The 26,450-nt window shown below is 41.8% G+C and overlaps 2 protein-coding genes across 3 annotated transcripts in view; both read left to right on the plus strand.

The window, feature by feature from the left end:
• The window catches only part of LOC144005467 (vinculin), a 55,020-nt gene extending 53,793 nt beyond the window's left edge, over nt 1–1,227 (plus strand). Inside the window, exon 22 of the mRNA XM_077503674.1 lies at nt 44–1,227. Coding sequence (XP_077359800.1) covers nt 44–190 — 147 coding nt within the window. The 3' untranslated portion in view covers nt 191–1,227. The remainder of the gene's footprint in view (nt 1–43) is intronic.
• Nucleotides 1,228–1,926: 699 nt separating this feature from the next.
• LOC144005471 (adenosine kinase-like) overlaps nt 1,927–26,450 on the plus strand; it is a 106,523-nt gene continuing 81,999 nt past the window's right edge. The window contains exons 1-4 of one of the 2 annotated variants that reach the window (XM_077503685.1): nt 1,927–2,100; nt 4,100–4,174; nt 4,252–4,305; nt 15,421–15,499. In XM_077503685.1, coding sequence (XP_077359811.1) covers nt 2,051–2,100; nt 4,100–4,174; nt 4,252–4,305; nt 15,421–15,499 — 258 coding nt within the window. In that variant the 5' untranslated portion in view covers nt 1,927–2,050. Of the gene's footprint in view, nt 2,101–3,002; nt 3,150–4,099; nt 4,175–4,251; nt 4,306–15,420; nt 15,500–26,450 lie in introns of those variants that run through there. The other variant, XM_077503687.1, reaches the window with a different exon arrangement.

The raw sequence follows: 26,450 nt of genomic DNA on the forward strand, positions 1-26,450 counted from the left end.
ATCACCTCGAGTCGTTTTTGATCGAACGGGCCATCTGATCCAGGCCACCGAGATGCTGGTCCACAACGCTCAGAACCTGATGCAGTCGGTGAAGGAGACGGTGCGGGAGGCCGAGGCGGCGTCCATCAAAATCCGCACGGACGCCGGCTTCACCCTGCACTGGGTCCGCAAGACGCCTTGGTACCAGTAAAGTAAAACGAAAAAAAAAAAAAAAACACACAAAAAAACAGAGGACCCAGGACAGCACCCTCCGGGGCAGACTGTGAACGTGTGTACAAAATGTGTTGACAAATCCCCGGGAATATCACTTATATATTTTGGATTAGAAAGAAGTTGGATTTCTCGTAACGTAGATTTCTTTGCTGTACTCGTCACATTTTGACATCAATCATATATGGTGAACTACACACATGTTGCTGATTTTGAAGGTAAAAGTATTTGTTAGCTGCCAGGGAACTACGTTGAAGTGAGTTGAGGAGCTGCTTTTAGACAAAATACACTTATTTCACATTAAAAAACAAAACAAAAAAAACTTACAGCACAGCTAAAAATAAAGGGCACAAAAACTCTAGCCTGCTAGCTTAATGCTAACACACAATGCAAAACGCCATAGACAGGACATCAGAAATTAGCATTGATGTTTGGACCAATCATATTGAATTGAATCACTGGTTGACACTACTCGCTGTATCATCACAAGCATACAAACGGAATCACTGTTCTTGCTTTTTGTTGTTGTTGATTTTACATACCAAGGTCATTTTCGAAAATTTCCTCTGCCAAAGACTGTTCTTGTTTAGATGCTTCACTCGTCGAGATTAAAAATGTTTGCGCTATAGAAATTCAGACAAAAAAAAAAAAAAGATACCGCAGAGCAATCACGCAATCGTGTACAAATGTGGTCGGGAACAGAATAGCATCATTTCCGCAAGGTAGGGAAGCACAGTGTCATATACACACACACAAAAAAAAGACCACCAATGTGCCTTTGGAACAGACTTTATAGTTGATACATTGTCAGATGTTTAGTATGATTTGCACACAAAAAAAAAAGTGTAAAGTCACACCTGCCTCACTATGCAAATGCTCTCCCGAGGTGTGCTTATTAACAGTCCAGTGTCTGCATCATGCCAAGTGTACTCAATGGCAAGGATCGGGCCTCGCCAGCCTTCACATTTTCTTTCTTTCTTTTTTTTTTTTTGTAATAAAGCATTTTATAGCACTTGAGGTATGTTTGGTTATGTGTTGCCTATCAGTTGTGAAAGTAAAAAAAATATGTATTTTTTTTTCCTCAAGAAAAAAAGAATGCCATGAGTGTGAAATCTTTTTTTTTTTTTTTTTTTAATGTGCAATTTTTCTGAGTGGAATGACTTCTTTTTTTTTCATCCCCAAATGAAACATTTCAGTTCAATAGAGAAAAATTCCAAAAAGGTAAGTGGAACAACTCAGTGGAAAAATATGAGAAGGAAGTTTTTTTATTTGTTTTATCTTGGAGTTTATAGGAAATAGTTTTCCATTTCTTAAATTGTTTTTGACTAAAATAAAAACGTGGTATTGTTTCAGGGTTATATATACTTATTGAGAGTTTTTCCTTTTTATAAAACTGTAAAATTGATTTATTTCTCTCGTTTTTTTAGTGCAATTTTAATTTTGCATGAAAAATGCAGGAGGATAAAAGGAAAATAATTTTTGAGAGCCAGAGAGATTAAACCGTAATCATTTTATAAAGTTGAACATTTGTTAGAAATGTTTTCAGACATTATTTTTTTAAACAAGGAAACATAGGGTTTTGTTCTGGTTTTTTTTCCGTTAAAATGTTAATTTTATTCATTTCACTAATTTCTTCATTCTTGACATTACCAAATGCAACGTTTCGTTTAACTGTAAGAGAAATATAGTCAGATAGGAATCTACCCCCAAGAGTATATTTGGCACCATCTGCATCATTTCAAGAGGAAGCTGCGGCTTGTGTCTCATCACTAGTTATTCCATTTCCAGCATCTTCAGCCTGCACAGCGACATCAAACAAATTAAGTTCAATTCAACAAGCATGTTCCACGAAGAGTCGAACGTGTCCAAATGGAGGCGAATAGCGCTGAGGTAAGTTTTTTTCTTTTTATGGAAGCTGTTGTGCTGTTAGCACACGTTCGTAGCTAGCCGCTATCACAGTCGGCGTCGCAGCGGTTGATGCTAAAGAGCCGGCTGCGAAGCGGCCTCCCAGGCACGTCTCACGCCGCGTTTGGCGTCATATTCGCGGGCAGGACAGATGCTAATCGCCGCTAGCCGCCCCGGAGGGTGCTGGGTGGCGAAGTCACGTGACCGACCATAACCGACTCTTTACGATTTTTTATTTTTTTTTGCCCGGGGGGGAACAACAATACTAATCTGCGGTAAATTCTACCTTATGTTTGAATTAGGAATTTATTTAAATTGCTCAGTAAAGATAAATTGTTAGCATTAACACCCAGTCAGCACTTTCGTCATTTGACACACTTTTTTGTGTAGTTGTTCCCAAACCAGCACTTTCGTCACTCTAAACAAAAACGCATTAATATGTAATGTAATATATATATATATATATATATATATATATATATATATATATATATATATATATATATATATATATATATATATATATATATTATGTTATTTAGTATATAACCTGGTATAACCTTCCACTTGTTTTCTTACTAATCAACACCGTAATCATGCTTTACAGTAAACGAAGGGTTAACTTGGCTGGGTTAAATGAGACGTTCACGTGTTTGTACACTCATTAAATAAAATGATAAGGTGTGTGACAGTAACCAGTTTTTACAAGTTATTTTGTTGTTCTGCCTTATTGTACTCGAATGTTAAATAATGACATTTATTCAGTTTTTTTTAACTATTGTGTGCTGTTATATTAAACAAGGAATAAGTTGCCACAAACGCATAATTTTTCTTCACATCATAGCCAATCATTTACCAGGAATACGCGTAAGCCCCACCTTTTTTTCTCTGCCAGCCAATCAAGCGTTTCCTGTCAGATAGTTGTTACTTCCTGTATTCCAAAAAGCACGTTGCTGGGCTTTTAACAGCTGGCGTCAAGAAGTTGTTTTCACGTTTTAAATTTCACATTTTCGGACAACTATGCCAGTTCCAAGGTAAGACAGCACTTGTGATATTCTTTGTGTGATCTAAAAGGTATCTTTGGCGGTTACCATCTTGCAACTTTACTGCCTTAAATCACTTTGGGGCGTGAATCCAATTAAAAACACATGTCACGTTCTGTCAGGCCCATTTTTGCTTGTTATTTTCATCCGGTTCCAACGTGCTGTCGTCACTTATTATTATTATTATTATTATTATTATTATTTACACTAGACAGTCAGTTTGTGCTGAAAGTTGGGTAACATGTAACAAGGGACAGAAGACTTTGACCACAGATATAACAGAGGCAATCTGGACTTGGGTGGCTTACGAGTCCAGAGGCGGTTAACCTGCGGCTTGTTGTCAAAGCCATTACAAGGGGGAGGGGGTTTCTTATGGCCGTGCATTTTTATAAAAACAAAATGTCCCGTAAAACTGTTCATAAAATAAAAAAGTTATTATTAATATTATTATTATTTTAAGTTGTTTTTTTATTTTATTTTAAAGATTCCTTATTCTATTTGGCTCTTTTTTTTTCAACCTCAAAAGAGGAATCTGCATTTCAAATTCACACATCACTATATATATATATATATATATATATATATATATATATATATATATATATATAAAATGTGTTTGTCGTAAAAAAAAAAAAAAAAAAATCTTTCCAGAAATTTCAGTGAGGGGGAAAAAAAACAAACAAAACAATCCCGACTACAAAAAAGTATGTACCGTCAATGTTGGAGAATTTCATTTGGTGGGCGATGCATTTCTTACACATAAATCAAACCTAATTTAATTGTACAATACAAATGTTCACAATACTAAGAATTGCATAATAATCCTAAACAATCACAACACAATAGAAAAAAAATCTCTCAATCTGTAAAAGCAAAAAAGCCATGTTGCGGCTGTTGGTATAACACGCTATTTTTTTTTCTTTCTTTTTTTTTTTTTGCAGTGAAAACACGCTTTTCGGGATGGGCAATCCCCTGCTGGACATTTCTGCAGTAGTGGACAAAGACTTCCTCGATAAGTCAGTGGGGTATTTCTTGTCTAATTCCTATCATGATATGCAATGACACTAACACGTGTGTATTTGTCTTGGAAAAGGTACGGACTAAAGCCCAACGACCAGATCCTCGCTGAGGAAAAACACAAGGCCTTGTGAGTAAAATTAAGAATAAAAAAAAAAATCGCTCAATTGCAAAGCATGTTATGTGTGTTGGAGCCAAATAAGGGCTCGTGCTGGTCATTCATCCACAAGCCCAAAATAGCCACGTGGTAAATTAGCCCTGAACGTGACACGCCCACTATTTGGCAACATGACAGTGCAGCCAATCATGAAATGTTGCTTTAAAAGTCATTACAACTTGTGTATTTCCAAGTCAGAAGTATTTTTTTTTCCTCAAGTTGCCACATCTCCCCTTAAATCCTCCAGCTTTTTTTTTGTATTAATACATCAACAGCTGTAATAAATATATTTAAATGAAGGCAGCTGTAATAATTATATTTAAATAAAATTTTGTAAATAATTTCTGAAAAATGATTACATGCAATCATTATATAATTTCCAACTTACAAAATAAGAAATTATGTGTGACCTATAACCCCCTTCCTGTAAGTTTTTAGTAAAACGTACATGGCGTCTTCCTCAATGCATCTTAAACATCGAAACATACATGACAAGGCGGCCCGTGACATCAGCTAACTGTACACGCGTGTTGCTTGCATGACACCGGCGCTGACTCTTCCGTCGACTGGCTGGCGTCTGAGCCCGGTGGGGGGGGGGTGCAGATGGCGCCGCCTCAGGGAGTCTGTCTGGGTTCACGTGGCGCCCGCTTGGAAAAGCGCGGCCATCTGCGGCACGCGTGACGGGAGCCCACGCCAATATGCCGTCCAATATGTCGCGCTGAGACGTTTTCTGCGTGACGTCACGCGTGCTTCCGTTCCGGGTGCTGCCGTCTTATCTGCTCGGGAAACAGATAAGGGTTGTTCTTTGAAAATATTGGTACAGACGTGTGACGTGTGAACTTGAATCGAAGCTTCCCATGGTGCGCTATGAATAAATGAAGTTCAATCAGGTTTTTGTCATCAGGAGATTGTTGAGGTGACGTGTAAAAAAATAACTAAAATACCCTGACATGGCCGCTTTAAAACAAAATGGCTGACAATTCTGACTGTAAATAAATTATTACTTTGCCAGCGAAACCCTCTTTTTAGTTGTTTTATATTTTTTGACGTCACAAACGCAAAATTAGTGTCAAAGTCACTGTTGTGCTTGATATTTGACATTTCACAAAAAGCTCCTTTTTTTTTTTTTGTCATTTTGGTGAAACCAGCCCACGTTCGACAACAAAAGATGAAGGAAATGACGCTAGAAACAAACTTGACTTGTTCTGGTGAAAGGAAAAAAAATATCTAATTGTGGTCATTTTGCAGTATAGTGTGACGGTCTTGAAAGTGTGAGTGAAAATGCTTATTTAAAAAAAAAAAAAAAAAAAATCATCTCAGCGAGCGATTTGCTATCCGGACCACCAGGAGGTAGCAGTCGCCCGCTGTTTCTCCTCCTGCCTGCTTCCCGCTTCCCATGGAGGCTCTCAGCAGGAAATAACGTGTCATCATCACGGTGAAGGCCCGCCTCCTTTCCGCAGGAGATCATCACAATGTGGGCAAACACTCGATTGCGGGGAGGCGCCGAGCATTCCGCAACACACACACACATAACTGCTAATGCTTACAAGCAGTGTGTGTTGTTTTTTTTAATCCTCTCCATTCAATGCTAATGAATTGTTTACTGGTCTTTGCAGAAGTTGTTTGTTCACAGCAATTAAGTTCATCAGTCGTCCCCTTCCTCGGCGCTAAATGCAGATTAGCCGCGTCACAATTGCAAACTCCTCATTACATCGCACGCGTGCGTGTGCGTGTGAGCCGCATGAATAATTCAAGCCACATTAGCAGGCGGGCTGAGGCAAGAAGGGGAGGTGTTCCTGGGTCTGAGACACACGCATCATCTTCACACGACACGGGGAGATGAGCGGAGGTGCGCACTCCCCCGCCGCTCGCACTCAATCTGCTTACCAGGAGGGCAAACAACAAAAGAGGACATGCTAAACAATTCTGACTGTGTGTGTGTGATGTACTCAGCTCTGTCAACATACTCGAGTGGAGCATTTCCAGGGCTTTCCCATACGTGAACACGCAACCAAATATGGGTGGAAATTCACGTACAGCACCAAAGTTGGCCCCATGTAACTTTTTTTTTGAAAATTCAGCCCCCGAAGACACTTTCACTTAGCAACATGACATTTGGTAATCATGTCTATCAGGAGAAGACTCACAAAAAAAAAAAAAAAAGTCTCAAGAAGCCACGCCCAGAAAGGCACAGGAAGTCTGCCATTTTGGTTTGAAATCGGCCGTTTTAGGGTTTTGAGGGCTTTCCCATTGGCCCTTTGGAAATGTTTATAAATTCAGCCCGCTAAAATGCTTTCACTTAGCAACATAACATTTGGTAGACCCCTCTATCACGAGTAGACTCACAAAAACGTCTCAAGAAGCCGCACCCAAAAAGACACAGGCAGTCTGCCATGTTGGTTTGAAATCGGCCATTTTAGGTTTTTGAGGGCTTTCCCATTGGCCCTCTAGAACTGTTTATGAATTTAGCTCCCAAATCTAGTTTTGCTGCGCTACGTAAATTTGGGTTTTTCTATCATGAGTAGGCTCACAAAAAAGTCTCAAGAAGCCACACCCAGAAAGACACAGGATGTCTGCAATTTTAGGGTTTTCGAGTCATTTTGGCCGTTTATAGGAATCGTTTCAAGGTGAACTCATCCTACAGATTGTGTCTGCTACCAAACATCACACAAACGCACAACTAACTTGGTGGTGGGGGGAGGCCACGCTCAGAGCATCCGGCAACCCACCCACTGCGAATAGCATAGGTCGCGGGCTGGCGGATAACCCCCCCCCCAGCTAAAGAGACAGCGCAGAGATGAATGGCGCTTAAGCAGTAATTGAGACATCAGCAACGCGGCGCTCGAGATGTTTTATTGATACGCGGGATCAAGTGGTTCCTTTTGCATGAATATGACATCATGGCCGCCGCACGACTGCTCAACGGTGACAAATGGGGAAACGAGGGGATGTTTGACATGGCAGTCATGCATCCACTGTGACTATAAATAGTGAAATAAGTGAATAAGAAGAATAGTGCATGCGCAGAAGGCAAACCGATGCCACGGAATCCGGTTCTGATAGGGGTCTTATTCATGTTTTTTAAAACCCCAATAAGAGCATTTTCTGTTTTTTGTACATGAACATGACCTTTATTTGGGTTTTGAACGGGTTATTGACTGTGTGTAAGCATAGTCAGTGTAATGTAGAGTTATACCTAACTAGGGGTGGGCAGTAAATCGAGTGAATTCGATTAATTGTCATTTTCAAAATCGAATCATGGAAAATTCACTAAATTGTGAAATCAATTTTTGTCTTCTGGATTATTAAACGGTGTTGTACTTATGTTCTGTTACATCCAAATGTTGTTGTGAGTTGTAGTTTTGAATGTTACGTTGATGTTAATACTAATTTAGAATCAATATACATTATTTTTGTCTGAACATTTTGCACAGGAATTATTTTTGAATATATTAAACATTTAAATACATCTTTGTTGGGTTCATTACGATAAAATCACAATCATCCTGAATGACAAGAAAAAAAAGGGATTTTATTTTTGGGCCATATCGCCCAGCATCATTTTTGCAACGCCAAGTTGAGCAACTCCAGTCCAGCACAATTCGCTATCTAGCAAAACCAAAGGTACACTTCCTTCTGGCTGATGCAATGGCGAGGGTTGCTTTCTTGTTCGGCATCTGTTGGCGGCCAGCAGGTGGTGCAGCAAACATGATCCACCAAGCAGCCCCCCCCCCCCCCCCCCCTACTCCCTCCTTGCAAATCCTTTGCTTGGATGCTCCCTTTTAAAGAGCATTTTATAATTAATATGTGGGTGTCTCAGCCACTGCATAACAGTGTGTTCTGTAAAGGAAGAAAAAAAAAAAACAAGCACACTAAGGGCTATTTATATCCATCTTTGATTTCTCTCAATCCCCCATCGCCCCCTCCTCTCCCCCAGCAGCCACACAGGAAAATCCACGGATGGCAGCAGCCTCTCTTTTGAAACAGGGAGGCTAATCTAGTTGTAGTGTGCTATCTGGGCTGATGCTCGGGTGTGTTTGAGTGGGGTCGGTGGGGTGGGGGGGTTCACACCGGGCCATATGGTCCCCGCACAGTCGGGGAGGGCTCCACTCTGGATGGCCAACCTCTGAGATAAGGAGAACGTCTCCTCGGCTTTGAGTCTCAAATCCTCGGGAGAAAAAAAAACAAAAAAAAAAGCCAGAAGCTTCCTGGCCCGCCCCTTCCTCCTCTCTCCTCTTCTCCGCCACTGTCGCACTGTGACAAACAACGACACCCTCTGCAGTGCAAAGAAAGGGAGGGAGGGGTGGGAGCAAAAGAAAGCCGTGACAGGAAATGATACGTGCGAGTGCGGCCTAATTGAGTACACGCAGTCCTGGCGCTAACGTCACCTGAAAGGGCCGTTGTCAACAAAAAAGGTTCAACAAAAAAGGTTTGTTATTCCAACATTGGAATGCAATTACGCCCCCCCATTACGGCCGTGTAATTGCGCACTCATTAATTGTGCACCCAAAAAAAGCTGGAGGTAATCGGGGCTCAGTGGGGATTGAGCCAAATAGGCTGCCATACCTGAACAATAATGTTATGATGCTTTTTGGCAAACGGGCGCTCGCTCGTCCCACTCTCGATTAGAGCGTGTCGGCGAGGCCTCCGATCATGACTCATTTGCGCGCACTGATTTTTATTTATTTTTTCTCTCCCTCTCCTTGATAAGAATGTCCTATTCATTCTGCATTCATCACCAGTTAAACATCCTTGGCGGGTTTTGAATTAAAAAAAAAAAAAAGCGCAGCTATTTTCACAGGTGGCAGATGTAGTCAAGCTGTACTTAAGAAGCAGTATAGAGAAAATAAGTACACCTGTACTAGGGATGGGAGAGTACAGATACTGGGAGTCAATATTGGACCAATACCCTGACTTATATGAAGGTATCGGTACTCACTATGGCAGTCGATACCAATATCAACTTCCACTCTTGTGAAATTAGAAATGAGAAGAATAGAAAATTGCCATTAATTTCATGCAATTTTAAGGGAAAATGCTATATTGGGATATATTAGAATGATCTGAAAATTATAGAAATGTATTTGTTTGAGAAGACAAAAAAAAATAGGTTACGGGTAAATCCCTTCATATTTTACAAATTTGCTTATTTGCGAATATTTTTTTTTTTAACCGATCCTCCATTTTTGTCATAAAATCTCTTCATTATTTATGTGCCGAAGCAATGAGAATGTTACTTTGGCGCCATCTGGTGGCATCTTTGTTCCAAGGTTTTTGTTAAGGTGAGTTGAGGTGCTTTACTTCACCAAACGTAATTCTTTGCTGCCATTTTGTGGCATTGTTAGCCAATTACGGTTCAGTGCAACTTTAATGGGGTTGACATCGATTACATATTTTCGCTAATTGTGGCAGGGCTAGCTAGCTAAATTCATTTTACTTGTTCTGTGTTGTTGTTGACATGCTTTTATGCTATCAAAACATGAACTGAGTAACAAAAAATGCAAATGAATTAGCTCATGATTTGCTAAGGACAGTAGGAACCATTTATTATAGTATTTCCCTGTTGCCCAAATAGTGTGGTTCATTGTACATGTTGCCAGCTAGCATTAGTTCAACTTTTCTGCTCTACAGCTAACACGGTTGGAAATCGTCATCAGCTAATTTTGTCTAAGGAGTTGAAAGTATAGCTTATCCGTTGACAAATGTAGGAAGTAAAAGCAAAGTTTTACCAAAAATATAATTACTCAAGTACAGATTGCTGGAAAACCTATTTAAGTATGCTAACAAAATAAGTAGCTTCCCACCTTCTGCCAGTAAAGAAATACTTGGCGGGCTTTGGGTGAAAAAGTAAAGAAAAGAAAAAAAGCGCATCTATTTCTAAAGGCCAAGAAGATAATTATTGATCGAGAATAAGAAAAGATAAGGCTCAACCTTGAGGAGTGCGTCTCCGCCGAATAATTAATGGGGCTGTCTCTCGTCGGGACCGGCGTTTGCGCCGAGGCGCCGCGTATCGATTTTTAAACGGATAAACTGCGTAACCCCGCTCGCCAAGGCTTTGACAAACAATTTAATTGGAGGGGAAGAAAAAAAACAAACAATACGCCTCGCCCTCTTCCATCTACCTTTAGAACTGTTGTTTCCCCCCCCCCTTCAAGTCAGCCTGACCTATGGAAACAATTACTGTGCATCGGGCCTCCAGACTGTCACGGAATGTCGGCTATATGCACATGCTGATGCGGGATTCTAATCAGCGATGGGACTTGTCTCCACCTCTGGAAATGGAGTTTCTTTGAGGCCCCCCGTCAAACAGACAGATTGGGTGTTTAAAGCTGTCTGTCGGGTTTGTTTTGGTCAAAACCAAGCAGGCTATTTAGGGTTATTTTGGTCAATTCCAGCGGTCCTTCAAAGATAAACTTGTCCCTGAGGTTTTGTACAATTGCTACCAAACTCGAACATTGTACAGTCATATAAAAGTTTAATTCATTCTGTGAGTTGTTCCTAGGATGTCAAGTTTAATTTTTTGCTAGCGCTCTCTTTCGGACCGGGAAAAAAAATCCTTGTACAAAGACACGGAAAACGTGAGCATAAAACTCAGCATATACTTTCACCGTGATGTAGCAAACGTGAACTGATAGCGACTGGATGTTGTGAAGTTTGTTTGCTACGGCGGAATGCCCGATTCTCATTCGATAGTCATGTTTTTGCTAGCAACACAAAGCAAAAAATGAAATCTATGAAGGGGTATTAAGTAGAATACATTTAGAATCACTGATTCTATCAATTATTCCATCGATTAATCAGATATTCGGTTATATTATTTTGCATTAAAGCATATCACAAACCAATTGTTGTTTATTTGGTATTTTTTACTGATGAAAACAGCAGCTAAACAAGTAACCAATATCACATGAGCGGGATAGAGGTACTTGCCAACTGTTGGTTATGTTTGGTTTTTGCAAAAGCAAATGTTTGTAAATACGTCTTTTTGATTAAATAAAGGAAAATGAGTCTGCTTCATAAGAGCTACAGAAATCGGAGAAAATTGTATTGAGAAGCTGAAATTAGAGGATCTGGAGAATTTGAAGTTCAACACCCTTTAAATGATTACTTGATGACTAAAATAGTTCTCGGTTAATTTGAGGAACGCAGATGACACGGGAACGGGTACTCTAACATCGGATCCCAACCAATTAGGTGTATGTTTTTTGTTTTTTTTTTTTGTTTTTTTCTTTTAATGGTATTTGTATGTGAACGCAGCCCAAGAGTGTCAGTTTGCTCTTGTTAAGGCAGAGCTAATTCCTCGTCCTCCTTAACAATCCTTCATGAAGGGCAAGCAAATGTAAACAACCTCAGCGCCTCCCTCGTGGCCTCTCTCGAGCAGTGATGGAGGGCGATGATTTCTGTCTGGCCGTTTGATCGTCCCGCGTCCCATGATTTGTTAGCTGCTTCAACACGAATGAGGCAATTAAATAAGGAACGGGGAGTGCCACAGTGATCATTAGAGATAAATGACACCCCCCGATTGCACTCACCCACTCTGGGACTGCTTCCAGGCGCTTTGCCCCTCCCCGAGTCTCCTGATCCAGTCTGGCCGTTGATTAACGGAGACTTGTTCTCACTCGACGCGGATTGTCGGCCACTCATCCGGTCTTATCGCGATGGGCTAACATCAAAAGGCCCATGAAGAGGAATGGGCTAAATGGGACCCGTCTTTGCCCCTTCGTGGAAGATCTTAAGAGCAGCAAGTCTTGAATTATTGCCTCGTGTAAATAATCTACTCGTCTTATTTTTGGGGGTGGCGAGGATGAGACGCAAGAGGAAGTCATGAGTCACTTTGAGGCACTTCAAGTACTTTTGGATGCTCTTGTATTTCCCTTTGATGGGAAGCTAAGACGGGTGGGGGCATTGATGAGAATGTAAACAAGCCAGTATTTCGGACTTGTGTTCTCGGGGCCCCCATCTCTTGATTTTAAGTGGTAGGCCACAGATATTACGGGTTCACCAGAGGGCTAAGTACAAATCACAACAGTTCACCGGCTTTTATAAAGGGTGATGTATGAATGCATCGCTGAAGCCGTGCTTGTGTAAGCGCAGTTTAGTGGCTGAGGACATTTTGTCCAAAACAATCCCTTCTTTTTTTTGTGTGTGTGTTCTTCTCAGCCCACCCCCTCTCTCCCTCCCGCCACCAGCTCAGCGGATCGGGAAGGGATTTTCTCTCCCTAAATGGCCAAAGGGGAGGGAGGCCGTTTACGGCACCGCTACATGTTGTTTGCGGGTGGAAAGGTCTGCAGGCAGCTGCTCCCTTTTCGGATGGGATTTTCGAGGCCCCACCCACCCCCTCATCCCTGACTGCCCCCACCCCCCACCCGGTGCTGTCGGCACTGAAAGGTGGAGCAAATACTTCCAGGAAGGAGAGGAAATATGGGAAGGGGGGGGGGGATCCTCAGAAGCTGATTTGAAATGACTTCTGGAGTCCTTTGGCTGCCTTCATGTTCGAAACACCCACAGTGCTTTTTAATTCCTCCTTTGTCAAGGAGTCATAACAGGTGTCTCGGGGTGGATTAAATCCCCCCAACCCCCACCCCTCTTCCCATCTCCCCACCTGGTTAGCTTATTTTCCACTTGCATGGAAAGTTTTTGGAAACATATATCCCGGTCTCCTTCGAACGCCTGGAGACACGATATGAAGAATTTCTTTGAAGCCGTAAAGGTTACTTTCACACCGGCTCAAAAACTCTGGCCATGCTGCATTAAAACCTGACCGGAGTTTGGAGCGCCGACGGATGACGTTTTGCCAAGCAAACCATGGCGGATTATTTGCTCGTCAATTGCGGAAAAATGGAAAAAAAAAAGCAGTTGTATCACTAGCGATGTAATGCTGCATTCGAGGATGGTCGGAAGTCTGATATATCCTAGTTGTTTTTCCACCAGTTCCGACCTGAAAGCGTTTGAGGCGAAAGTAAACAACCAAAATGGCGGATAGTGGGAAATTGTTTTTGGTTTTTAAAACAAATTTTGACCCCCAGCAAACTCAACTTCTCGTAATTTTGCTTCATTTGTTTTTATCTTCTTTCATAAGAATTCCATACAGTTTAGTAGTTCATCGTATAATTTCATGCAAGGAGACGGCGGCATATTGTCACGTACGTTGCGTTATGTGAAGTTATGTCAAATATTTATGAATGAAGAAAGCTATCTAGTTTTATACTCAAGTCAAGTAAATTGTGTTTTACCATTCACGGTCTCTGTTTCCAAACGTGTCGCCATTGTAGAGTGACGTCACTTGTAGTCTGTTGGTGAAGTCGGGGTCCTTTTTTTTTTTTTTTTCTTCCCCCCCTGACTTCAAAGGCAGTCCGACTTCCGACCATCCTCGAATGCAGCAAAACTCAAGACACGGTCATGGTTTCTATTGATGGTCGGCTAAATCCCCGAAGTGTAGTTCAGTCGGGTGCCACCTCTGGAAATGACAAAAGCAGCAAAATGTCACTTTCAAACCAAAATTGAATTTCACAGCATCAGTTCGTCGCTAATTTCCGTGTGTCTTGTCTTCCAAATCCTCTCAAAACTTGTGATGTACAGTTCGCTTTAGCTAGTCTTGTCTGCCAGTTATATCCATAGCAGCTTGTTTATGAATATGATTGTAATGTGTTTATTTTGTTACCGTTTGCTCAAGAAAACAGTTGAAAGTGCACGGGTGCAGCACGCGTATGCCGTTTCAAGCCGATGTTTATTTGTCCTAGCGGTGGAATTCCAAGCCCGTTCCCTTGGAATACGTTTAACCTCCCCGTGTAAAAAAAATATATATAAAATCCTAAAAAGGGAATGCCGCTTGACACGGTGTAAGCGTTTGTTTATCCAAGCGGCGATGCTTGTGATTTACGTTCCCCGACACGCTCGCTTCATTTAAGCTGGCATTTCACGCCACCTTGGCCTGTTTTGTCGGCGGATTGCAAAATGTGTCCACAAATGGGCGGTATTCCATTTGGGAATGCGGCGTATCATCTTGTCGGGCCGCTCGGTCAATTTCCTCAGCGGGGTGGACAACGTTTACACACGCGGCCCTTCCCGAGAGGGCGGCATGTGTGAAGAATGCACATTATTTATGTTCGCAGTTCCCCAGATAACGCGAGCACCTCGCGGCGTCGCATCGGCGCTATTCATATAAAATGGCTTTGGAAAGATACAGGATTGATTCAAGTGTTGCACTGAACGTTTGTTTACTCCCGCAATGTTTTTATTTTTTATTTATTTTTTATTTTTGAAGACATCTCGCTGTGAGATCTGGCGGCGTTTCCCCAGCACGCTACACGAGGAAATTGTCGAACACGTTTGGCACACTGCTCTGAAAGCAATGATTGATGTAAAATGTTTGTGTTTAATTTGAGGAAAGAGTCGGTACGACTTAATGGCAACCATATGTGGACAACGGCAACGTTCATTTGCTATGTTAAACTCTGGCAATGTTTGTGCTCAAGGGCTTTACATAGGACTATGAATATTTTTAGAATTGATTATTCTACTGGTTATACCATCAATTATTTGAGGAATTGGATTCAAATATACAGAATCTGCACAGGTATTATTTTTGTCCAATAGGGGTTGTCATCCTCACGTTCTGTACTGTAGTGAGTGAGTCACGTGGGAGTCGGCAAATGAGAATGTAGAATGTTTGTGCGTTGCGCTCCTTGCCATCAATTAAGTTCGAATATGAATTTTGCTGTTGTATTTATTTTCTTATCGTCTGTTCAACAAAGCGACACTCTCTCGTACTTAATTTTCTCTTTGGCGTGTGACAAAAACATCATTAGCAGGTGGCGGCAACACTAAATAACATTTTTAGCTTGTTTTTTACAACATGGTGAACAGTAGTCTCTCTGTGAAGCTTTTAACCTTTTTAAAACTTTTCTGATATTTTTATTACTGCAAAATGTAATTACTGGTATTACTATTGTTGAAATGTGAAGTGGTGTGATATTTTTTATTTTTTTTCCCCTCTCTGCCCACACTCTCTTTTTGTCTGTACGAGTTATTGTGTGATCATCCTTGAACATTAAAAAGAGCCTCCTTTCAAATGTGCTTTCTTTCAAGGTTTGCAGAAATTGTCCAGAGGAGAGAAGTTGAATATCACGCCGGCGGTTCCACGCAGAACTCTGTGAAAATCGCACAGGTTAGTCTTTTGTCTGTGTAATTTATCAGAGGCGTCGAATAGTGAAAGAAAAGCCTTTCATAATATTTGCGCTATTATCTTGTTGGCCCAATTTCCCTGAGACGCGTCAATTAGAGAGAGAAATTACCAGCCGCAACGCAATTGGCGTGTCACAATACATTTCATCAAACACAATGTTCTCCGAGGCGGCTCACTACGTAAAAAGAAATTAGTGCTTGTCCAAATCTTGACTGGCTGTGTGAGTTTGGAGAACATTATTCATGGAGTCTCTGCTCTGCTTGTAGTAAACAAAAGCAAAGGCAACCTGCTGAAAATGAGGTCAAATGAGGGTAGCTGCTAATTGAGAGTCTGCTTGTGTGTGTTTGTTTCTTTTTTTTTCTTTATAATGCTTGGGGTTCTTATGTTACCTGTGTTCTGGTATGTACTTCTAATTTTTCAATTAATACATTTTAAGGCTGGATATTTGCATATAGAGAATTGACAGAAATGGAGGGAGAAATTGTCTTTTAGTAGTAGCCAACACCCTTCCCGGACCAAATAAAACAAAAAGTTGAAGTTCATAAAATTGTCTGACAGAGAGGGGGTGGCTTCCAGTAACAATACACTAAATGGGAATCCCCCACAAACTGAAATTGGACAATGATCAGCGGAACGGGCAGAAATGTTTTTTACCACCAGTGACAGAAATGGGAGCCACCATCAGTTAGCTTATTCAAACTTTCAAGAAGAAAAAAAAGGTCTAAAATTCACAAAAAAAGTTGTTACCCTTGGAGTGGGTGGATTTTTCAGCGCATCAATAGAAGTAGAGTGTGAATTTTGGCGATGGAAACGAGTTTTGCGAATAAACGATGACAGGACTGCCGAGATGGGCACAAGTCTCTAAGGCCAGGTACAAGTCAAGCCTCAAGTCCTTCACCCATGAGTCCACATCTTTAGGATCAAAGTCTCAAGTCTTTGTCACACAAGTCCAAGTCACGTCCAAGGCTTTAGGTTCCAAGTCAAGTCTCACGTCCCTGACCACAAGTCCAAGTCAAGTCTCAAGTCTTTGACCCACGAGTCCAAGTCATGTCCAAGTCCGTCTCCAATCCCTGAATGAAGTCTTTAAAAGTAAAAGCTATAGCTGTTTGGGAGAGGATGAAAAAAATTGACTATTTCTTGAATTAATAAAACGCGAACATTCATCTTTTTTTATCTTTTGATAGTTAGCCGATTGTCTTCTAGTAGAGAGTGCTCTCATGTGATATCATCTCATGGTGCAGTGTCCTCTCCTCAATATTTGCAAAATAGTAACGAATGAAAATAGGCATGGTCACCTTGGTCACATGTTCCTTGTGCGCATTTTCATGAAATTTGCATATGAGTTTCGAAGCATTTGGACGGCAACCCCTTTACTGACACTAATGGTGCTTACCCCAGTGACGGAAATGTGGGAAACCGCTAGTGACATAAGTGGGCGGCCACCATCAGAGACAGAAATGGCAGCTACCAGCTGAGATGATGCTAACCCCGAGAGATAAAAATGGCATCTACACCAGGTGTATGGAAATGGTGTCAGACCCAAACGACAGCAATGCTGATGGACCCCCCTGAGACTGAGATGGTGTACCCCCTTAGGTGGCAACATCTCAGTCTCTAAAATCTTGCCTAAAGGTCTTAATAGTTGGGGAGTTGCACCTTGATGGAGGTCATTTGATTACTGAGGCACCCTTAAGCTTCCTCCACTTCCTCGCCAGCATCAAGAGAATGAAATTTACAGCAGCCCATGTCAGTGGAATCTAGAATTACTTCAGCCAAGACATGACACTCACAGTGCACAAAGGTAAGTTTAAAAACTCCCCTGTGAAATCAGGCGGAAATTGTCCTCGGTGGAGAAAGTCGACATGCTCCCCGTGTACCCTGCGTGAGAAGCCTTCACTCAACTAAATTGCTCCTGTAACGGCATGGCAGAGCCCGGTCGAATGTTATTCTACTCTGTTTATTGAGCTTCCTTCAGAGGAAAGATGTAGTGTTGATTCTGTGAGGGTTTTCCTCCCACATCCAACAACCTCTGTCGGTTGTTATACCTTCAAGGTGTTCTTTTGAGAAATTCATAACGGGCTAGTGGATGATCACTTTTGTAAAACTTGAAGAAATCTTTGCTGGCACCAAAGCACCCCGCCGCCTGAACTGGATGCCGGCCGGTGGAAAGCAAAGGAGGCATACGTTGGGTAGAAGACAACCCCCACCCTCACCCCTGGGTGCTTGGATCAATGATCAACACGCCCACTCAACCACGAAGCGCTTCATCAGAGGTTGTAATGGGGTTAAATAGCTCCGATGCGTCCAAGTCGGGGATCAAGGAAAACCTGAAGTTGGGCTTTAAGAAGAGGCCCAATCGATGGTAATTGGATTCAGTTAAATGAGAATTGACCAAACGTAAGATTAGGTGGATAAATATCGCTTTGCTCCAGCACGTCTCTGCCTCGCTTAGCCCGGATTGAAAGCGTCCACGTTGCGCCGTCAATTTGGTTGCTCCGGACTCGTTTACCAGACTCTCTTAAGTGAATAATCGTGATTGATCTTTTTCTACTACCGCCAAACTTGCGCACAAAATCTCCCTTTGATATCATAGTCCAGTCAGTGGTTCTTAACCTGTGTTGGATCCAACCCCAGGGGTCTGGTGAGTCAATCTCGGGGGTGGTCAACATACATCTCTGACTAAAATGACTTATTATGATACACCTCCGCTTGGCCATCATTGGCCGCAGGTGATCACGCTACATTGCTTGGCCTATCTGTGCTACAGGGAATTTGGTGTGTTCAGTAGTCAACTTGTGGCTGTTGCAATGTCTTTATTAATCTGATCCCTTCATACGATGCTGACCAAAAAAAAGAAAGTAGTTGGAGTCGGATGAATATGTGCAATATGAATCCACATGTTTAACAGAACGTATGGTGTTCCGCAGGGTTCAATCTGGGGCCGCTGCTGTTTTCATTGTATCTGCTGTCCATCTGGATTCCAGCTAAAGAAAACAGAGCTTGGTTGTTTGAAAGTGCTCTATAAATATCGAGTTGAGTTGAGTGATGGGAGTCAGCGTATTAACTGCATGATTTGCAAGCTGAGCAATTTTAGTCCAGCACAACTAGCTTTAGCTTCAACTAGGGATTTTCTAGCATTTGTCAACGCCTGCTCTTGCTCAGTACTTTAATGCGTTTTTCACTACCTGTCCGTATCCAAAGCATAAAACTGGAAGTCCTGATGGTGGTCGCATCCTTTCATTTGCACTTTCCTACCCTTACTATCTGCATTTTATTCGGGTTTTGATGGGACGCCTGAAGCACGTCCCACTCGGAGGCTCTCCGATTGGATGTGCGGCAGGGCTGAAAAGTAACAAAACCGAGCCTACACATCAAAGAGTCTCTGCAGCCGCTAACAAGTCGATTTTACGACGTTCCTGGGGAAAACTGTGACCTTCTTAACTGCGCAGTGCCGTTCTGGCAGGTGACAGGATTGGGAAAGGGGGGCAGTTGGCACCGGGGGATTGGGGGTGGTGGGCGTTTGTCTGGATCAAGAAACACAGCGGATTCATTTAGACGGGACATCAAAGTCCTGCAGCAGCTCGTCGGGGGGCCCCCAGGTTTTGGAGTTATTGCCTCTGCGTCGACCGCGTGCAAATTGTGTGTTTTCATTCGAATCCTAACAAATCAGCATCATTGCCTCATTTGCAAAACAGACTTTAACAAAGAGACAAATTACTTTGCTGGCGCTGTTAATGTGTCACCAACTGATTAGGCTTTTCTTGATTTATTCCGTTTTGTTTTTGTTTTTTTTGCAGCATTCGCTGCACGTATCATCCATTTACAGTGACGTCTTAATTACCGTTTGGAAAGAAGTAGAAGAGGTGGTGGGGGAGTGAGGGATGGGGGGGGGGGGGAAAGCCTGCTGTCTCTGTTATGGTTATGATGCCTGTTTAACATTTCCTCAGACCTGGTCAATTGCAAACGGGGTGAATTGGGGGGGGGGGGGTTTAGGCTTCAGAGCTCTTAATTGAAAACGCATGTGTGCCACGCTGTTGAAAGTTTTATTTAAAAAGCAGAAAAATCCCACACTTCATCCTTTGACTTTCTTTGAAAAAAAGTCTCCACGTTTAAGGAAATAGCAGATTTGATGTCTCATTGACTTATTTCTCCCGGTGAAAATATGCCATGACCTAATGTTTGCCTTTTATAGCTCATTCCGTTAAATAAATAAAGAGCAATGACGGGCTAAATGAAGAAATTCCTGCGCCTGGTACCACTTAGCGAAGAAGAGGGCCGACACCGGAGAAAGAGTGGCGCTTTTGTGTTGCCAACCGCCAGCGTAGGACGACGAACTTTCCACACTAAAAGAGGCCATTAGGCCTTTTTACTCTGACTTGCACCTAATGACTCGTGGTAAGACAGACATTCCTTGTGACTGGACGTTGGGTATTAGTGTCTTAGGTCTTCTTAAGAGCCCTGACCTTGCGCCTTCATCATCTAACTGCAGAAATGCTAGCGGCTGCTGTGCTAAGGAGCACATTAGAGCCTCGCGAGTCTTTTGAATGCAGCGGCTTCTCAAGCATGTGCTTGACCTGAATGTGGGGGAAAAAAAAAAAAAAGCCTCACGTTTAGGACACGTTAAACTAGCCGCACGCCCAGCAATGCGGCCAGAAGCAATCCAAGTGGACCATCCCAAGCAAATTAGTCGTTGACTCGTCGCCACACACGAAGCAATAAAATACCGCACCTGCAACAGTATATTGGACTTTATTTTTTATTGAACCACAAAAACATGGTGCGTTTGTCAAGGAATAAATTGATGGCCACAAAGTGGAAATGGGGTCAAGAAGGGGAGAGACAGTATAGATATTTTGAATGGCTTTTGGCAATGATTGCTTCAATTAAGGTCCTGTAATGCCATCACGTGTAGGCAAGGAGAGCCATTGTTGCTGACGCACTTTAAGCTGGTTATTGGGAAGGAAAAACAGTCAAACACTCATATATATATATATTTATATATATATATATATATATATATATATATATATATATATATATATATATATATTTTTTTTTTTTTTTTTGTTATTGCTTTTGAGGATATCCCCTTGCGATATATCATGTCATTTTTGAAATAGTAATAATATACAAACAATAGAAAATAAATGAGAACATATGCAAGGAACTGCTGTAGGCCACAACTCACACTCACGCACATAACTGTAGTTCAGAAATTTTGGTCTCCATTTCCTGGCATGTTTTTCTAACCACAGAAAATTGTACCATTGAGAACACCGCTGAAAAATGTTGTTTTTGCAATTATCTTAACAAAAATATGTGGCATCCTTTTATGCTAACGTATGTTCCATTTAAAGTACTTTTTTTTGTTTTTTGGTCCAACAGTTTGGACTGCTATTATTTATGTAATTTAGCATAAATTCACCACAATTGATCATTCAATAAATCTGTAATGATGACTGAATGATGGATCTTTTTATTTTTATTTTATTTATTTTTTTATACCGCGTATGTCTGCCAGTAGAATTTATTGGGCACATTTCTCTCCTCCTGCGGCTCAAGTGTCGCATAGCAACAAGAGAGGAAAAACACATTTAAATATTTGGGTTTAAAACCGTCATTTTTTTTCTCCTTCTTCTTAGGAAACAAAGCACAGCCTGCAATTACCGTCACCGTTTCTCCCTCCCGAGTTCAAAAGTTGAGCCAGTTGTCGTTGCATGCCAGGCAATAAATGAAACCCATATTTTTTCATATTGGGAAGGAATAACTGACAAGGGGTGCTTCTCTAACAGTACCCTATTCATCTTATCAACAGCTGTTTTGTTGATCAAATCAAAACACGGGCGTCAGTTGGTTTTTAGTCGTTTCAGACCCGACTGACCGGGATGGGAAAACGTGTAGGTGAGTGACAGACAGACACTAATAGTAATGGCACTTATCGCTGCTTCCTGATATCCTCCGCCTACGCCACCAACACCGCCGCCCTCCCATCTAGCAAGTGGGGGGGGTTGCGGCCCGTTGAGTCGGAAAGACTCTGCCAAAACAGCGCTTCGCCCTCACATATAAATTGCATCATTAACATCGGCGAGATTATTCCGAGCTCTCCCACCGGGTTTACGGCAGCGACAGCGGCTCGACTTGGCGACTTGACACTCGCAAGACGTGCGACTTTCTGGAGCGGATCCGTGGGAGGGGGGTGACGGGGGGGTGGGGGTGATGTGCTGCTTCTATTCTTACTCAAGTTTTTAAACAAACTCAGAAAAAGGACCACCAGAGGCTTATTGCTGTTGATGCTAACTTTTTTTTTTTTTTTTAGTGCCGATTAAATTTACTGAAATGAGGGCTACATAACTTAACTCAGTTTCACATACACACATTTCACTCAGCCACATATTTAACATTTTAAAACCTACTGAGTTATCTGCGAAACTGAAGCTTTTTAACATTTTTAAAAGCTATTTATTTATTAGCAGCATTAAAATGTGCACGTACCAGTGTTATAGTTTTGGAATTTTCTTTATACTTCGTTCTTTTATTTTGTAGTTTTAATCAGTTTTCAGGGTGGCTTGGGTCAGTTTTATTATTATTTTTTTTTCCCCCAAAATGCTTAGTTTTAGTTTGTTTCCGTATTAGTTTACATTTAAAAAGTTCTAAGTATTGTGTAGTAAAAATTCAACAAAAAGATTATGTAAAATTGTTTTGATATCAGTCTCTGCTGACATTGAATGCTTCCTAAGTTTGCAGGTTTGAAATTTCACATTTTGTTTGTAATGCAACAAGCAATACAAAGCAGGACCACGAAACCTCACTGAGTCATTTATTGCTCCATGAACGCTTCTTGATCTTACTTGTTTGTTTTATTTATTTATTTATTTTTTTTTTTGCACGCTGCACACATGTTTGAGGCCTCACAAGTAACCTCAACCCAATTGGCAACTACATTGTAGCTGCATAGATCTTAAACCTCCCCCCACGCCCTTTGCTCAGATCAGCAGGCAATTAACTTGTGATTACTATCCGAGGTCAGGGTTAAGCTCCAAGTTAAAGGTTGAAGCAGCAAACATTTTAATATGATCCCCTTACTCTATTATCCCCCTTTCTCCGCCGCCCGCCTCTACCTCACGGGGAGAGTACATAACGCAACATAAAACCCCCTCGGTAATTATTCTTCAGTGAACATCCTCGCGCTGTACAGTCCATGTGATTAATGTGGGATCCCCGTCTGCCCCCTCCCGTAACCCCCGCCCGCAACTGTCCGGCTTCTGCTTACCATGCAAGTTTCCTTTTTCACCTGAACAAATGGCTCCTTTGCACAAAAAGTGCCAACCTTTTACTTTTTACTGGAGGGCGAGCCGAGCAGTCTGCAGTAATAGCAGCGAGGAGCAAGGGGTTGGGGCGGGCTGGGGGGCATAGTGCTTCGGGGGTGGTGTATTACGCCGAAGAGCGTTCAATAAAGGAACGTTTATTTTTGTGCTTTGGCCTGTAACAGCCGCAGGAAATAGCGCAGTCTCTTGATCGGTGAGCAAAGCCTATTAAGTTACAGCACTCTCACCCGAGCTCTTGGACTCCATTTTGAAAAAAAATCCCCCCACCCCCAGGCGCATTGATGGTGAGGCCACCGGGGCACGGACTGATTGCGTTAAACAACCTACCGCAGAAATGTTAGGATGTTGATAACACGAGCAAGATTCAACACAATACCTGAGATCAGGTTATTCTGGCCCCAGAGAGTACTTAAGTGTTCCCTGAGCAGCGTTTTGCTTTTCAGTGCCGTCGTGCGTTTTATACTACAAGGCTAAAAGGATACTCCAGGGTTCTCAGACTAGGTTAGATTTTGTTGTCAAATCGACACTCAAAAGTTAACCCCGAACTTAACGCCCAAGAACAGATTTTCTTGGTAAAGATCAGAGTTGTATCGGTTTACTCTACAGCCTACCACCGTTTCCCCAACTTTATTGAGCCGCGGCATATATTTTACAGGAGAAATATCTCCTGGCATGCCACCAAACAAATATATCGGAAAGATTATACATTGTACATACTGAAGTCATGATGATCTTGTCTTAATTTGCAAAGTGTGAAGTCTAAGCCTATTTAATCAAACAACACTATTCTGTATGAAAGGCAATCGCTCGCTACGCGTTCACTGGTATAGGCGAAAAAGGTACATTTGTAGTAGATAAACAATGAATGGACCAATTGATTGACATTGGATAGCCTAGCCTTTTGTCAAGTATTGACAGCTGCTAGACCCCCAACATAATTGCCCAGCGAACAGGTTTAGAATTAAAGAGGCCTCTGAAGTTTTTGCTCTTTTGGGTTGCTTTGGTTAGATAGTCTGTGACAGACTATAGTAGCAAAATGGAGAACGCCTGTGTTCGCAGGGTAGGCTAATTCTTTGTCGACAAATTCACACAAATCTTTAAATTAGTTTGGTAACCATGGTTCCAACAACATGATCCATAAATAGCTTTTTGCTTTTCTCAGAATGATGCAAGAGTTGTCTTTATGACTTGATACTGTCAGGGCCTTAACTGAGCGCAAGAGCTTTAAGGCTAGCTCATCATTTAGTCAAAACTCACAACAGTCCTAACAGTAAGTTAAGGTTATTGCTAAAGTCAAGTTGGATTCACCAATGTTGAACGTGCCATAGTCTTCCAGCGCCACAAGGGAAGTGCAAGGTTTTCAGTGTAGGCGAGCCATTCACATGTTCACACATACCCCAGATCCGGTTATTCTCACCTCTGAGAGTGCAAAAGTGAATCACTGAACAGTTTTTGCTTTAGTGGGAATGATTGTAGTTGTCTTGTGTGCGGGCCAAAGGGGAAGTGAGCCGTTTCTCGTCGGAAACTTGCCTGGGAACTTCGGTTCATAGAGTCGGTCATTCATCTTATTTTCTGTTAAGAATTGCATGTTTCCTAAATGTCTACTTGCCACATACTTAGCCAACTGTGAGAACCGGAACAGATTTGCTTTTCCGGGAATCGTCAGCGTTGTCGAAAGAGATTTCCAGAGTTTGTAGCGTGGACTATTCTATTTTTTTTTGCCTATGTCTATGAAGTCACACATGTCATGAGGTTACTTTTGCCTCAGAGAGTTCTTAAGTGATCACTGAGCAGCTTTTGCTTGAATTGGAATGACAAGACTTGTCTTGTTTGTAGACATAACCAGAACTCGAGCTTTAAAGGGTTTTCCGTTTTTTTGTTGAACTGGTAGCCACCGTCCCAAAGTCAATAATTTCATTCTATTTTCTGACAAGAATAAGCTGTTTGATAAACCTTTACGTGCCACAAACAATAATTTGCCAGCTGTGAGAACCCTAATAGATTTGTTTTACTGGGAATGATCGGAGTTGTCATGTATGTTCTGAGCAACCAGGTCCCAAAAGGACCTCCGACGATTCTCTGGGTAGGCTGCCTTTTGTCAACAACTTAACCATAAAACTCGTAAAAAGACAATCGGCAGCTGCACATCCAAAGTCGGCATCTTATTTTCTTGATGTTTTCTAAATGTGTGCATCGCGCCACATGCTGTAATTTAGCCAGCTGTGAGAACCTCCGGAGAAATGGGAGCCGCTCTATCAAAGCGAAACTGCTCCAATTACGACAATCGTCCCAGTTGGTGGCAACAGACTCTTCCAAATTTAGCAAGCAAATTACGCGTTATGCAACATCGGACGCCAGACCCGACACATTCAGCTTCTACTTGTCACGCCATTTCAAAAGTTAACATGACTTTGACTCATAAAGATCTCTGTCAGCAAGCTTTTACTTTTTCTTTCTTTTATAACCTCATTCCAAGGTTATATGATGTTAACAAACAAATTTGACTTGACCTGTCTTGACCCCCCCGACTCATTTTATTGACCCTTACAAGCTGCTGGTGATCCCGCTACATCACTTGGCCTATCAGTGCTGCAGGGAATTTGGTGCACTTGGTAGCTGATGAATATAACATTTGGTGTTCCACAGGGTTCAGTTCTGGGGCCTCTGCTGATTTCATTTAATCTGCTTGCCCCTGGGTTCAGTTTTAAAAAAACAGTGGGAGGTAGTGTTTGCTTTTAAGTCTGGTTAACTTGCTTTTATTTATTACCCCTTTTTTTCAAAGGTTTCAAAAGGTGTGAAGTCTGCTATAAGTTTTTAAAATAAGGGTTTGGAGCCAAGGTTAGATTGACCACTTGGAGTTTGAATCCAGTTTTAGGGTTTCGAATTAGCAGGGTTTGAAGGCAAAGTTCGGGTTTCGGATTTACGTCTGAGCATTTGTCATTAAAATTGATTGTGTTGTGTCTGCGCTAATATCAGCATTCTATGCTTGTATGACAACGGTAAGAGATTAGTGCTCAAACAGCCCCGCGGGTTTAGCGCCTGCTGACGAGCTGTCAGCGGCTTTGTTGGCCACAATACAAGCACAAGGAGCGCACGGCAATTAGGGTGTCTGTCGGGTGTAATTGTCGCCTGCGCTGGCGGCGAGGATTATGACAGCCTTCTCATGTCAAAACCCCGGCGCATTCGGTTCCCACCGCGTGTTTCGTGTTGATTCGCATCTCCTCGCCAATTAAGATAATATGTCATAATTAGAGTTTGAGTTTAGCACCGTGAGAGTTTTTAGTAATTGCGCAGCCAAAAACCCTCTGCGGCGCTTTCGTCATCTTTACGCCTGACTAAGTTGAGTCTGATTAGATGGTGACGCTAATCAGAGCGGTTGTATACCTTTTTAAACACAACATGAACAAACAGTTACTTCAATATCGTTTTTATGTTTGGATTTCAAGTTGAAATTAGGGTTTGAATCTATCTTTGGGGTTTCCAAGCTCTGGTTAGGGTTTGAAATAAGGGTTTGGTTTTCAGTAGTGTTAATTTTCTCTGCCATTTTTTAAACTTTTACTCTGTTGTAGTCCAAATTCAGTCATGCGTGTTAGTTTTTAATCACAGTT

Source organism: Festucalex cinctus, chromosome 17 (assembly GCF_051991245.1).
Source record: "Festucalex cinctus isolate MCC-2025b chromosome 17, RoL_Fcin_1.0, whole genome shotgun sequence".
In the NCBI taxonomy this organism is placed as follows: domain Eukaryota; kingdom Metazoa; phylum Chordata; class Actinopteri; order Syngnathiformes; family Syngnathidae; genus Festucalex; species Festucalex cinctus.